The following is a 15,855-nucleotide window of genomic DNA, read 5'->3' as shown; positions in this document are numbered from 1 at the left end:
ATTCCCCAAGACTCGTGCCATTAACAGTTCCTACAAGTAGGACATGGAATGCATCAGGAAGGTGTGGGCTTTCATGCTTCAGCTTGTGCGATATATGAACATCTTCTGCACTCTAAAGAGGCAGTGGAATGTTAAGCCACTAGAAAATGCTTGCTTGAATTCCTCAGGTTATTAGAATGAAAACCAAATTTTTCAGCTGAGGTAGAATCCTTTGATTGAAAATTGGTTGTTCGTGAGAGTCAGTCTGCATTAATGGAAATTAATTTTAGAAATGGATTCTGGGTAATGATAAGATACTGTTACTCTGGTTTTTGTTAGGTAATGAAAAACACAATATTCAGGTTGCTTCCCAACAAGAAGATGGTGAACCTACACTACAAGACATGGCTCTGCTCATTGAACAAGTCACTGGAGTTCCAGTTCCTTTTCAGAAACTGATATACAAAGGTAACTTACAGATCTGTTAATGTTTCTTATAGATGGTACTTTTCATCTTAGTCAATTCCAGGTGTTCATATTTTGAATGCCTTCAAAAGGACATTCTTATGTCACTGACTATATTTTAACTATTTTTAACTCTCTGGTTTTCCATTTAGGGAAGTCTCTGAAAGAACTGGAACAGCCATTGTCAGCACTTGGAGTTAAAAATGGTTGCAAAGTCATGTTGATTGGGAAAAGGGTAAGTGTTGCCTTTGCACCTTTTTTTCCTTAAATTACTGTAATTTCCCTCAGAGATTCAGTTGCTGAACACAGGAGCAGGTGGCAGCATAAACCTACCCACAAAGTTGAGTTCAGTCTCACATTGTACTGCAAATAACTCTGCAGTTCATACGTTTCTGAAATTGCATTATTGACTGACTTCTGCCTTACGTTATTGACAGAATTCTGCCTAATCTGTTGCTTGTCAGTGCTCATGAACCTTCTGTCCACTGTCGACCTTACCTGCTTATATTTTTCTGTTGGTTTTTGTTTTTTTCTTTTTATTAAAAAAAAAGCTGTAGGTACGGAATCTGCTGAGTTATTTCTAGTGAAATGACATGTGGCTGGCTTTGCCAAATAGAGGACAGAGTAATATCTTGTAATGTAAATGTTAACTCTACCTTAAAAATGCTAAGGTAACAAAAAAAAGTTTACACATTTCCTTTTTCCCATTAAATTCATCTCATTTAATGTGTTCCTATACACTGCTGCATTGACTGTATTTGTAATTAAGCTTTAGAAGGATCTTATGCGATAAGTATTAAAATATGGAAAGAATAACCACAGTGTAGTATGTATTTCAAATCAGCAGAAACCTTTATGTCTGTATCACCACTGTTGCTCCTTTTTAGCTGCATAGTGTCTCTCTTTGTTCCATAGTTGTGAATGTTGTATTTTTGAATACACAGAATAGTCCAGAAGAAGAGGCTGAATTAAAGAAGCTAAAAGATTTGGAGAAGTCAGTGGAGCAAATAGCTCATAAGTTAGAAGACGTTAATAAAGAGCTCACAGGTATCCAGAAGGTATGTCAGTTTTGTATCCTTTTATATCTTTTCAAAACAGTTTTGTAGGTATATGTATTAAAAAAACCCAAAACCTGTTTAGAGGTTTGAGTAGTCAGTAATAGGCTGCCCCTCCTAACTGTTCCAAGGGTCCTGTGTAGTTCTTACTGAATTTCCAATGCTATTTATGAGTTAGCAAAGCGGAAACATGGCCCTGTTAGGAAAAAGGTTGCATCTAAAGGAGAATGTCTGTTGTTTAATCTTCTAAGTAAACATAGCAGATCTTATATTTACCGTTCAAGGATTGATAGAATGCAGATGGAGATTGGAGTCTCAATCTCCCTAATTGAAATTACAGAAATAGTAGAAAAGGTTTTTTGCTGTAATGGATTGATAGATTTTCAAAGGTGAGTGTTCTTTAAGGTATGGAATAATTTTGTCTTTACTTCCCTCTTTTTCCTCCTTAGGGATTTTTAGCAAAGGATCTCCAAGCAGAAGCACTAAAACAGCTGGACAAGAGGATAAAAGGAACTGCAGAGCAGTTCATGAAGATCCTGGAGCAGATTGATGCCATTGTAAGTAAACAACCACAGGAGAGGGTCAAATCCCAGCAGGAACTTACTGTTAAGAATATATCTTTTGTGTAATTTATTTGATATTTTAAAGTGCTAAAAAATTTATTTTGGCTTTGAAAATTAGTTAATTGGTTTGCTCATTTTTTCTTTAATATCCAGCTCTTGCCCCTGTATGTCTCCAAAAGACTACTTGGCAGCATCTATTTCTAAATGGTGACATTAATCCCTGTGCATGCGTCCCCATTCTACAGAAGAGCTTCATTTGGGGCAGCAGCCTGTTAAGACTACATGAAATGGGTATCCTTTACTCAAGTTTTACCCTTTTAGTTTGTCTTGGCAAACTTTCATGTTAAACTTGGTGATAACAGTAAAGGTCTGGGAAAAAACAACCAGATACACTTTGCATTCTGTATCGCATAGGAACAGGGAGGCCCTTCAGAATTTTCTGGTCAGTTTTATGTGGACCGACAGGACTCATTTGAGATGCCTGCATATTAAGGACTAGATTCTGCCTTTGGAATGTATTGGGGTATATCCAAGTGCATCACAGTCATTAATGGATCATAATCTTACAGCACATTTCCAGAGTTCAGCATGTATCTTCATGTAGTAGCTGAGAGCTAGGTGAAAATAAGGGTCTTGTGCAGAGATAAACAGACAATTGTGGCAGCTAGGTTATTTCTATATTCTGTTCCTCTGCTGGTCATTTTCTGAAAACTTCATTATATAATTACGCTGCATATCACAATTGTAATACCCTGCTGTGAAGGAAAAATGCTGCTTTTCTGTGGTAGTGATGTCTTTGGGTCTGCGCCTTTGTACAATGACCCTTTATGGGATTGTTACCATGCAAATGCCTGTAATTTGTGAACCAAATGTAGTCTAATTGATGGACACTTTGTAGAAGTTCAGCAGCCGGCTAAATTAAAGAGTAATAATTTGAATTGGTCATCATAAAATGCTACACAATATGGACGTGTTCCTAGGAATGGTGGGGAGCTCATTAACTTACTTCCTCCTTTCATACGGTGGACCTTTAATGGTAAACTAGCCTTTGCTGTTTGTTACAGCCAACAGTTCTTATATTACAACTTTTAAAAAAGTATTTGCTAAGTATTTTACAGTCTTAAAATTTCTTCTTCCTTTTCTGCTTCATCTATAGGATATTTTGCTGACAGTTGTTGAATGCTGTTAGACATAGAGACTTAATGTAACTGATTCCCTGTTTGAAGTGCAGATTAACTGTGTTACGAAAATAGCAATAAGGTGACAACTGTTTTAATTGGATGGGATTAAAGTTTATTTCTGATCCCTTCAATTGCTCATAATAAGTCAGATTTAGAAAAGATTCAGAACTTTGCTGGTGTACAGTTCTGGAACCCAGCAAGCATCCATGAAAAATCCTTTCATTGCTTCCTAATTAATCCAAACTGAATTTCCCAAGTTTACTTTTGATTCTGGTGCTTTTTGCATGGCTTAAAAAGAAAGCATGATATTATCTATCTCTTCAGCAAAATACTCTAAATAGTACTGGACAGGAGACTTCAAGGTTTACTACAAGGTTTTAGAAGGTTTATCACCTAGTGAGTTCATGTTTAGATTTAGGAAATAATGGAGTGCCTGTGCCTCCGTTTTGTCTCTTGTGGAAGTGTAGTAGTCAGAGCTAAAACGAGTTATAATTAGTATCTTTTGATGTTCATAATAGTTGTTTGTTACTTTATTGTATAAGGGCCTGTGAAACTGATGAGCCTCATTCTTCTAAAAGCAAGAAATAAGTGACAGTTTTTATTACCAGTGATTGAAGTTCTGTTACACATACCAAAGTCCGTATTTGTTTATTTTAATATACAAAGGCAGCTGTGGGTTTTGTCATGAATACTGACCTTCTGTGAAACTTCTGTGAAATCTTGCAGATGAGATACTTGTAGTTGAGTGGAATGTTCACATAAAGTGTAGTTGTTCGGTGTGCTGGTATTACGCCAGATCAGATGAACAGGCCACCAGCTTCCTGAGATATTACTTAGCTGTACTGTAGTTGTGCAGTTTACAGAAGTGGCAACACAGAATGATAATGAGGTAGGCATATGAACAATAAATGGGTTCCACTGAAGTAAAAGATGGTAAATAGAAATGTAAAGCAGAAAAGCATAAAGCTTCCAGAAAGTATTTTATCTGTGTCTCAGAATTGTTTTATACAGTATTTAGTATTCTTTTTGTTAGTCAAGTAAAAATCGGGTTCTAACAAATCTCTTTTAATTGCTGTTGACCATATGATGTGTTACTGATTCAGTCAACATCTTAAAAAAAGATGGGGGGTAAGGGGAAAGTGACTGAGCTGTTTTCTGCTAAGACAGAACAATAGATGCATCGCAGAAGTGAAACATACTAGCAGGCTCACACTGTAACATTCCAGTTTTTCTTTTGCAGAATTGTTGTGAGAACTCTTGTGAGAGCTCGTGTCTTGGCTCTCTGAAGTTCTTTGGATCAATCAAAACATCTAGCTTAGTACAAAATGAGATTTGTATGGTTAGAGAGAGGTTAGGGTGAGGAAGCCTGCATATTTTTTTCCTGTCTGTTATGGGGTGTCACCCTCTTACTGTTAGCAGACAAGCTCATTAAATAGAGGAGCTGATTAATACTCCTTTTAACTAGACATCATGTGTTCAACAACTATGAATTTAAAAGTGATTTAGGAAGTAGAGAAGTAGGTCTGTGGTCATACAGTATTGCGGTGGGAGAGAAAAAATAGTGTTGTCACTTCCAGATTGTGAAAGGGAAGTCTTGAAGGGATGCTTTTGGGTTGTTTTTTGTCTATGATTCTCAGATGCAACTTGAACATTTGAACATTAAGTGTGTTTAAATAGCTACTGCTTCCACAGTGGGAGGGGTGGGGGAATCTTATGAGCATCTTACAATTTTTTTAATGCTGTGACACACTCAGACATTCCCATAAGCCACTGATCTTTGAAGTTTTCTTCAGGAGGAATACAAATTGAGTTGTCTTCAACAGTTGAAGATTTGTGTGTGTGTATCACCAGAAATGCCATTTATTTCAGCAGTTCAACATTTGATCCAGGAGTAAAAGTCAAGGTACTCTACTTAGTACAAACCTGAGTGAGTAGAACACAGAAAATGTTTGACTTGATCAGCTAGCACAGTTATTTAAAAAACTGAAAGCTTTTTCGTGGGGGGAAAAAAAAGGAAAGTTTTTTGGACATCAGTGGGAAAATTTACACGCACAGTCATGACACTAAGTACTTCTTGTGAGCTGGCTCTAATTTACGTGAAGTCTGTTACCCATATTGCAGTCTGAGAGAATACTTTGTTCTCATGATGATTTCTTACTAAATGACAGATTTATAATCTAGAAAGACAATATTGCAGGGAACAGACTGCTCTAACAACTGAAAAAGAAGCTTCCTCTTCTGAAATACCAGTCACTGATGTTGTTTACATAAATTCACAGCAAAATCATCTGTCAAACTGCATGTACGAGTATTGAGGACATTGATTATGTTATGGATTCATAATTGTGTTCTGGTGGCCGTGGCCCGTCCTCCTTTCTTGAGGATTTTTTTTGTATAATTCCTCTGTAAAACTAGCTTGAATTACTGTCCTGTTCTGATGGAGCTGTTGTCACTGTCTCCTTGTCCCAGCTATACTTGTCATCTGTTAATACCAAATTAACATTTTGAGGATTAAAAGAAAGAAGTATTCTGAAAAAAACCTCCAACCCCAAACCAAACCAAACCATCATTGTGCCTGTAACAAACATATCCCAGTCTTCTGGGAAATGATGCCACTTGAAGTAAAATGAGAACTTACTAAACCTTTGAACTTACCGGATAAATACTTGATAATAATTTCTTACTATAATTCTTAACATCTCTTAGTATGAATCATAAACATAAAGCTTTGGGGAAAATTTTTTCTAAAGCACAAGGGACAAGAAAATACTGTCATCTTTCAGTGAGGGTAGAATGCTTAGTTCCCACTTCTGCTTTCTGAAACCCCTCGGCAAATGCTGCTGTTCAATAGCTGATTTTAAAGAAGCTGCTTAGGCGTCTACTTAGATGAAGTTTCAGTGTCAACATAATGTGTTTACCCAATTTACCAATTTGTTTAACTATGAGTTAAAAAAAAAGTGAAGGGCTGGTAGTCAATATAAACTGCACACTAAAATGTTGGTTTGGAGTCTTAAAAGGCGCTAATGAAAAAGCTTCGTGTTAGATGGGTGGGTTGTCAGCAAAAAATCCTTTCTTTGCAACTGATTAGCATTGGTGCTATATGTAGTGGAGTGTTTTGTGTTCATTTTTTTTTTGGGAGGGGGTTGGTTTTGTTGGTGTTTTGGAAGCAATTTGATAACAAAGATGTTTCTAGCTATTGGCATGAGTGCTGGTATAGGAGATTGCATGTTTTAAGAGTGGTGTTCCTTTGGTTCTGATATGATATAAATAATAAATTCTACTAGCATTTGTTTTGGTTATTAACTGACTACACTGCTATAAAGTGGATTCAGGCTGGGGTCTATGGTTAAGGAAATAAGAAATAATCAAAGAGGAGAACAAAGATGCAATGGTAACACTAAGCTTAAAAATTGTTATTAGGAGTACTTCCAAAACAAATGGAGCTTCAGCAAAGCTGAAGGTGATGTTGTGTGGCAAAGGGTGGTGGTTTTATTGGAAGATCAGCTGGGAGAGGGGGAGGAAATGGCAAGAGAGTCTGCATTTCATGAGAAGCAGTGCTCAGGAGAGAGGGATGCTGGGTTTGTAATTAAAAGAACACTTGAGAGAGGATCTAGGAGTAGGAAAATCACACATATGAATTTATTACTCAACAGTGATTGGTTTTAAGGATTTCTTGTATAAAGCATGAGTGCTGTGCATACAAAAGATGAGTCTTTGAGGATGTAACATGTGTCTCTGCAGTGCATCTTCTCAGTGTATCTGAAGGGTGGAGAGCTCTCAAAGAGATGTGGTTAAGCCACTCCTAATTCAGGGGTATGGAGTGGGAGATAGCTACTGGTAACAGGGGGCCTTGGGTTCTATTTCTGCGTGGATGGTGGGAGGATAAAGAACCTGTGCTCAGGAGCTCTAGAGATGTTGCTGGGGTGAAGCAAGAACTGCAGTCACTTCTGAAAGTTTAAGACCATACAGACCAAGGTCTGTGAGACTTCAGCAGCGTTTTGGTACAGAGGAAGTACAGTGCAGAGACCTGCTATTAAAGTAAGAATGAGCTGTGCAGTAGAAAGCCATTTACTAATCCAAACTGCTGCTCTGCAAGCAATGCTAGCACCGAAATGTAGATTTGGCAAGAGTTTTGCATAAGCACTCTCTATGCTTAAGCTACTCCTTCTTTTATTAAGTTTGATTTTAATTAAATATGGAAATGTTATTATGACTTAAGGTTTATTGCCAGCTTCACCTGTTAAACCCTGAATAGTTGGGACAGCGTATTCCTGGAGAGGAGACATAAGCTGACTAAGGTAAAACAGAGAGACTATGAGATTTAATTTGATGATAAGATTTGTAAACTTTACTAATATGATTGCAAAGCACCTTTTAAGCAGCTTGATATGCTAGTAGCTTCCAATTCTGTATCTCTGCCAAGGGGATTACAAGGTGTGATTTAAAAACAAAACAAAACACAAACCAAACCAAACAGCTGTGAGGGTGTGCAAGCAAACACAAGGAGTTTGCATGCACAGATGTAATTAAAACCAACAGTTTTGAAAAATGTTGTCAAAAATAGTCTGAATGTCTTCTCTACACTCAGCTTTCAAAGTTTCCTCCGGTTACTGATTTCTGTTTCACAAACAGACTTTGTGTGGTAAGCCCAGCTGGAGTTCCCTGTCTCCTATTGAAAGTTAACTTAGGCCTATTCTGATTATAGAACATGTTTTGTTAATTTGCTGTTTCAAATTGGTAGGAATACTTGCATAAGCTAGAATTATCTTTCAGAAAATACAGCCTGAAATAAGTACTCATCAAAGGGAGATGGGCAGTGTAACTGAGCTAGTGCATAATTCCATGTTTAATTTGGTTATTAAGAAATTCCAAGTCATGGAAAACATCAAGGCACAGAAGAATTTCTGTGACAAGTGAGATAACATCTGCATTTTCTGGTGAGAATCAGCCATTATTAATTGGGCCTAATTGATCTTTGTTCTTTCAGGCTATTACATATATGGTGTCAAAATAATACACATTAAGTACTCTGCTAAGTGTTTTTTGTATCTTCTTAATTTTAAAGTGAATTGTATTGTTGAAAACCAAGGGGAAAATAGGAATGTTTTCTTATGTGGTTACAAGGTCCTATGTCTGATACCATTTAGAATAGTTCCTATAACTTTATAATATTTTTTAAACTTTTTTCCCCTGTAACAAGTGTGTGTATTCCAAAAGCTGCCTTTTTTATTTGGGAATTAGAACTGGTGTTTGAAGAGAATTCACCCGCAGCTTTAACTTCTCAATTGTTTTGTAGTGTCTTTGGAGCATTCATTTTCTGAAAGAGCATGTCAGGCAACAATTTTAGTGTCCTGCTTATGGGGAGGAGACATGCAGGTTTAGCTTGCTACAATCAACAAGGGCTTATTACAGTACACAGTACTAGAGAATCCACTTCGTGAAGAGCAACATAAACAACTTTAAAAAGCTGTGTTTTGAAAATGGAGGTATGCCACCTAGTAAAAAGGAGTTTTCATTTTAGGCAGACTATTGCTGAAAAAGTAATAACAGCTTCTGAACCTGTCCTGTGCTGTAAATCCAGGGAAGTAAAGTTACATCACAAAAATAAACAGAGCAGCGTGGAACAGGCTCTGTAGGAGTATTTACATTGTGCATTAATCTTGTAATGCCAGGCATTAACCTGATAACTCACCATCAAAGCTACATCTTCTCACAAAATAAGAGAATTTGGGAAGGATAAGTAAGCAATGGAATGCATCTTAGGACAAGCCAAGGAGTGATTTTGGTAATAAGAAGATTAACATCAATTAGGAAAAAAAAAAAACACAAAAACCACAAGCCCCATAACTGTTAGGCTTTGGACATTTCTGTGCCTGTTTGTGAGATAACGCTGCACCAGTTTGCATTTGGAAGGGTACCTTCCTTAATCCGCATACTGACTTCTCTTGTGTCTCTGATGCTGATGATCATTTCTCCACCTGAAAGAAATGTGTCCAATTTCTGGTTCTGTTGCAGGAGGTGCAGTCTGACATAAAAGCTCTCTGCAAGGGAAATACCTTTTCTGATCTCAAAAGGAAGTGTTAGAAGTTGATAAGAGTTTTATCCAGCCTAACAGTGCTGCTGTTTGGGGAAAACTGGTGCTGGAGCAACAGAAATGGAAGCTGGAACTACAGGAATGGAAGATTCCTTCTCTTGCCCATCTTCCAAAACCAAACTAACAAAATAAACCAAAAAACCTGACCTTGGGAAGAGGTTAGTGTAGTAGTAGTTACTCCCACTTCCAACTTCATATTCTCCTAGGAGACAAGAAGCAGCTTTGTACAGTCTTTCTTTCAGCTGAGTGTAGGAGTGAGAAGGATATTAAATCTGAAGTTTATGTAGAAGTAAAATCATAGAATCACAGAATTGTTTGGGTTGGAAGAGACCTTTAAAGATCATCTAGTCCAACCCCACTGCTGTGGGCAGGGACACCTTTCACTAGACCAGGTTGCTCAAAGCCTCCTCCAACACGACCTTGAATATTTCCAAGGATGGCGCATCTACCACCTGGGCAACCTGTTCCAGTGTTTCACCACCCTCATAAAAAACAACTTCTTTATACCTAGTCTGAATCTACCCTCTTTTAGTTTAAAACCATTACCCCTTGTACTATTGCTTACTATAAGGTCTGTCCCCATCTTTCTTATAAGCCCCCTTTAGGTACTGAAAGGCTGCAGTAAGGTCTCCATGGAGTCTTCTCTGCTGCAGGCTGAACAACCCCAACTCAGCCTTTCTTCATAGGATTGGTGCTCTATCCCTCTGATAATTTTTGTGGCCGTCCTGTGAACCTGCTCCAGCAGGTCCCCTCTTGTGTTGGGGGCCCCAGAGCTGAACACTGTACTCCAGAGGGGATCTAATGAGAGTGGAGTAGAGGGGGAGAATCACCTTCCTCAACCTGCTGGTCATGCTTCCTTTGATGCAGCCCAGCATATGACTGGCTTTCTGGACTGCAGGTGCTCATTGCTGGATCATGTTGATCTTCTCATCAACCAACACCCCCAAGTCCTCCTCCTCAGGGCTGCTTTCGATCCATTCCCTGCCCAGCTTGTATTTGTGCTTGGGATTGCCCTGACCCAGGTGCAGGACCTTGCACTTGTTGAACTTGGCCTTGTTGAACTTCATGAGGTTGTCACAGGCCCACCTCTCAAACCTGTCCAGGTCTCTCTGGATGGCAAGACTCCTGTGTTTAAGACCATGTATGTTTGGTTGGACACTAAAAGAAAAGAGCACTTTTTTTTTTTTAATTGTCATAAAAGGTTATATATCTAAACCTCCCAGTGGAGCTTGCATTTTAGCTGAAATGAAACAGTAGTATAGGGAAATGTCTCTTGATTTGGAGTTGGGGTGGAAAATAAAAGGCATACCAGTGAGAAATGCCCAAGATTTTTATGCATCTTCAACAGTGAGAGCACAATGTTTCTAAGAATGTTCTCATAAACTTTATATACTGATAATTATCTGAACAGGTGTTTCACCTGTTTAAAAAAAAAATCATAAACCTGAGCACCATTCCCCACCTACACCCCAATTTCACACAGCTTCAAAAGGATAAAGTGTATAACATTTGCTAGGATGACACTGGGTGGTAAGAGTACAGAAAATGATGCAGTTTGAATTAAATTAAAAGCTGTCAGCATGTAACACTTCACATCTGTTGCCTTCCATGAGTAGATGCAGAGAAGATCGGATACACATCTTAAACAGACTGGCAATCATAGAATGGTTTGGATTGGAAGGGACCTTAAAGATCATCCACTTCCAACCCCCCTGCCACAGGCAGGGACACCTCCCACTAGACTAGGTATTTCAAAGCCCTGTCCAACCTGGCCTACAACAGCTGTGTTAGTGATGATACGTTCTAGTGATGACAAGTGGTTGTAGGAAATTAATTCATCTTATAATCTCTGAAAATACTGAAGTCAAAGCTCAGCAGAACAGTTAACATAGACCACAGTAGACAAAAGTAGTGTATTCTATTACTGGTTAAACCACGATAGTGGTCTGTTGCTGTGTTTTGCCTGAAGACTCACGGTAAATTTGCTAGCTTAGTTCTTTGCAGTGAGCATGCTGCATCCCTGACTTTCTCTTTTAAATTCTTTCTTGTCTAATCATCTTCAGTGAGCAGGTATGGCATTTTCAAGATGCCTGTTCAGAGAGTTCTTTGATACATTCAGGTTTTGCTATAAGTTTAAGATGTTAATTTCAGTGTAAAGCTGCATCAACCTGTTTGTTTATTTTACTGCAGAATCTACCAGAGAATTTCAGTGATTGCAAACTGAAAAAGAAGGGGTTGGTGAAAAGGGTTCAGGTGAGTTGTTTTGTTGTTTTGGGTAAACAAAACTGAATAAGCTGATAGCAGAACGTGGTTGTTGAGTTTGCTTCTTCAAATTCATGATGGGAAGTTCAGTTTCTGTTCTTAAGAAGCATCTACCATTGCGATGATTGCATCCCAAATAATGTTTGTTTGTTTCTTATTCTCAGGTTTTTCTTGCCCAGTGTGATACCATTGAAGGAAATATTGGCCAAGAAATGGACAAGCTACAGTCAAAGAATTTGGCACTGGCAGAATGAGGCATTGCCCTACGTAATTAGGAAACATAATTGCTCTATGAGCAAGAAGAAAAGTTTGCTCTTTGTTTTGGAGCACGTATTCAGCTTTTTTTTTTGTTTGTTTTTGTTAAAGCCCAGTCTGTTAGACTGGTCCCAGTCAATAATTTCTTGCTGGTTGTCTTGTTTGCCGCTTGGTTAGACCTATCATTTTGAAGAGAAAATCATTCCTGAAGAATGGCAGAAATAATCTTTGTGGTGAATTGTTATATATCGTATGGACAAATGTTTAGTTAACTAAGTTATCAAGTTTGCAGTGACGGGCAGTTCTGTCTGATGTATCTTTGAATACAGCTCAAATCAAAGAAGGTCTGTAACCATACAAGTGCCATAGGTTGCAATTGTAGGACTTCAGCTTGATTGAAAAAGGCAAACTGAGACCACACCTGGGAAAGTCGAACATTATAGTAGACAGTTCAGAGCAATAAAAACCCCCCTACACATTTGTATCTACTTAATGTTTGTATGCATTTATAAATATAAGAAAGCTTGACTATAAGGGAGTCGTACCTATTTTAGCCTTAAATTGTCATAATAAATGGAATGTACTGTAACATGTATGGTACTTAATTTTGAGTGGTGCTTTAAGTTGTTACTGAGCTCCTTGATACAGATGTATGTTTTTTACATAGATTTCTGATGTACTGTGTTTTTTATAGATGATTGTTATTTTTATTGTTTATGTTCGATCTTGAGTTATGGTGGGAAATGAAATGCTGTTACTCATGCTGCTCATATACCAAGGGTTCAGTTCAAGCAACGTATAACTAAGGAACTATTTTGCAAAGGTTTTTTATGCTTTTTCCCCCAGTTTCACTGGATTCCTGATGTTGTATTTAATGCAAAATTGCAGTGATTATTTCTAGACTGTTAAGGTAGTCAGTGAAGTTTTGTAACACATTACAAAGTGATAAAATTCCTTTTAGCAATGCCATGCGTCTAAGGGTTATGACTGATCCTTGCAGTCAGATACGTGCCACACTTAGCCTTCTCTATTAGGTGAAAAATAAGCTTTTGCAGGAGATGTAGTAACTGTAAGCAAGCACAGCCAACTTGCAGTTGTTGGTTAGAGCCTGTAGCTACTGGACTTGTAGTGGGAGCTGCTTTTTTGGTGGTGCTTCTGGTCTGTAGGTCAGTCTTATACGCAGTGGCTGGTGAAGTAACGACTGGTAAGGAGCCTGTTTCTGTGAGGGGAAAAAAAACCTCTTTCATTTCTAATGAGTCAGAGTGAGGATGTTTAGAAATGGCCCTTAAGTAGTGAGCTTTTATCCATATGTGACTGTTTTAAGATTAGCTGTGCTTTCAAGATAAAAATAGGAAGTGTGTGTAAAAAGATGTTAACTTCTAATAAGTTATAAACCTTAAATAATACCCAAAGTGTTATTATTAAAGTATTATCTTTGATGTTTGTAATAGGAGGAGGAGCATTTCTTTAGTGAAAAAATGCCATTGGACAAATGAAGTGATAGCCCTGCACTAGAAAGGGTCACTTTTATTTTAAAAATGCCTTTTGATTATACCAAGATTGGAGTTGCCATATTTTTTACTGTTCAATAGCTTCTTCAAGGTTGTATTTTTTCCATATGTAACTCTCTTCTCGGCATCTGTGGAGGATTTCAAGGTCTAAACTCCTAGGAAGCTTGTCTATCATGTTAGGAAATGGTATGCTTGGTAGGACTGTGGATATTTTTTTCCTAGGCTACTAGTCTGGTCATGCTGCATTTTCCCAGCACTTTAGGAGGACTAAGAGTTGGTTGTAGCCATTTTTGTGAAGCCCTGCCTAGCTTGGTGCTGCTTCTGGACCAGATTTAGCTGACTCTTAAACCACCAGCAATGCTATTACCTAATTCAGGGAATTAAAAATTAACCACTTTCCTGTGATGGAAAGGATCCTCACCCTCTCAAATTTAAGTCCTCTAATGCATTGGACTTTCACAAGGTGCATATATAATAAGCAAAGTATCTTCTTGTGCCCATGGAGAGCACAGGGAGCTGTGGTCATGGCTAGGACAGTGTCCATTTCTGCTGCTGCTTTGTAATTTTCTCTCCTGGGCAAGAGCACTAAGGCTATAGGCAGACATCGTCTTCCCAGCACTCCTTCCAGGAGACTTCTCGTTTTTGAGATGTACTTGTGTGAGTACATCCTCGGCCTGTTTCAAAGCCAGGTGGATTAACTTTAAGATGTTCCATAGTAGATCTTTTGATAATGTGGTACTTTGAGGCAGAGAGAGTGGTGATGAACCTCTCCCAACAGCACATCTGGATTCAGCAAAGAGTGTGTGTCCTGAGCTGAAGTTACCTTGCAGTGGTAACTCCTGGTATTGTATCAGAGTGCTTGGTTTCTAGGACACAGTATGTCTTCCAAATATAAAAATGAGTTCACTTTGGAAAACGGGTGGTTGTATTTACAGTTATCTAAGACCTTCTAGAGTAGATTGACTTTTATACTTAGCTTTGAGGGAGGAGTCTTACACTTTGTTTTTTCATGATAGCCTTAAATTTCAGTAAAAGCAAACTTGTGTGGTTTTGAAAAGTGCAGCAGACCACAGTTGTGGGAGGAAGGGGAAGGAACAGGAGATTTTAAATATTCTTCAGAGTTTGTGAAAGTAAACATAGATCTTGGTCAGGCTTAAGCTATATTCTCACTGATTCTGTAGTCTAGGTGTACTGTGATACCTATTTTTCTACTTGTTTGCTCCCTCACCCCAACCCTTTGCCCTGATGTCAAGAGAGGAGTACCTTCTCTTTTGTTTTAGTTGCACTTACCTTGTCGTCTTCCTCCAGTTGCTGTGTTGCTCTGGCTGTGTTTACGCACCTTGGATTTGCCATCTGGGCAAAACATCCTACCGCAGAGGTTGTGCTACAAATGGAATTACGCGCTTCCTTGCCCCTCTTTCTCCCCCAGCTCATGTAGGCTGGTGTGGTGAGATGAACCAAACCTGACGTTCAGGGAGCTGCGGAGCCTGGAGCCATGGGACTGTCTGCATAAAACACACTGCTTGTAGTGGCGTCCTCCCTCCGTGACACGTCTTCCTTCCACGACCATGTATTTTGGAAGGTAATGTCACTGTAAACCTGGAGCAACACTTTTTAGACTTTTAACAGTCACTCGTGGTTTGGAGCGGAGTACTTGACATCGTCTAACTTGGGGCGAGGTTGGTTTTTTTAGTTATTTTATTGTGCTATCATAAATTAAAAGGTATAAATAAAATATGGAAAGTTCTCTGCTGTCCTTGGTCATGATGTGGTCACTAAATGCTGTGTATGGGCTCTGTTTTAGTGCTGCTCTCTCTGCTGGTATCTGCGGTGTGAGGGAGCTGCAGCTAGTGATGCCAGGCCTCCAATGGCTGCAGGGGACCAAACCTGTCATGTTACTGTGATTGCCAACAAGCTGAAGCTGAGAGAAAAGCGGTTTTGGTTTGGGGTTGTTGGTTTTGGTTGGTTGTTTTGCTTTAAACGCTTTCCCCAGTTGCATTGCAATACAACCCAGAGCTTCTGGATCTGGGTGCACGGGACGTACTGGGGGTTCTCTTTATTTTTTTACTTATTTTGGGCGGTTCTGGGGACATGTTTTAGAGAATTTATTGAGAGACGTGGCCATCAGCTGGCCGGTTTTGGTTTGGGGTTGTTGGTTTTGGTTGGTTGTTTTGCTTTAAACGCTTTCCCCAGTTGCATTGCAATACAACCCAGAGCTTCTGGATCTGGGTGCACGGGACGTACTGGGGGTTCTCTTTATTTTTTTACTTATTTTGGGCGGTTCTGGGGACATGTTTTAGAGAATTTATTGAGAGACGTGGCCATCAGCTGGCTTCCCGCGCCTGCCTAGTTCTGGTGCTGCTCCGAAGGCTCAGCGCCTGACATACCCGGCCAACACGGAGACTTCAACTGCAACTGGGACAGGTTTAGGTTTAGGTTTGGTTTTGGTCCTGCTCCTGCTCCTGCTCCTGCTCCTCCTCCTCGGGCCAG

General features: G+C 39.0%; 1 protein-coding gene across 1 annotated transcript; it reads left to right on the top strand.

Annotated features, from left to right (window-relative positions):
* Nucleotides 1–318: 318 nt before the first annotated feature.
* BAG1 (BCL2-associated athanogene) lies at nucleotides 319–12,519 on the top strand (the record flags this gene model as incomplete). The annotated part of the gene is made up of 6 exons (XM_010019131.1): nucleotides 319–447; nucleotides 597–679; nucleotides 1,389–1,502; nucleotides 1,949–2,056; nucleotides 11,528–11,590; nucleotides 11,764–12,519. Coding segments are annotated over 6 exons (587 nt in total), but the record flags the coding sequence as incomplete, so codon positions are not given.
* Between the last annotated feature and the right edge of the window lie 3,336 nt (nucleotides 12,520–15,855).

The sequence above is a fragment of the Nestor notabilis genome, unplaced genomic scaffold (assembly GCF_000696875.1).
Source record: "Nestor notabilis isolate BGI_N333 unplaced genomic scaffold, ASM69687v1 scaffold20267, whole genome shotgun sequence".
Taxonomy (NCBI): domain Eukaryota; kingdom Metazoa; phylum Chordata; class Aves; order Psittaciformes; family Psittacidae; genus Nestor; species Nestor notabilis.
This window is presented reverse-complemented; position numbering and strand designations above follow the sequence as displayed.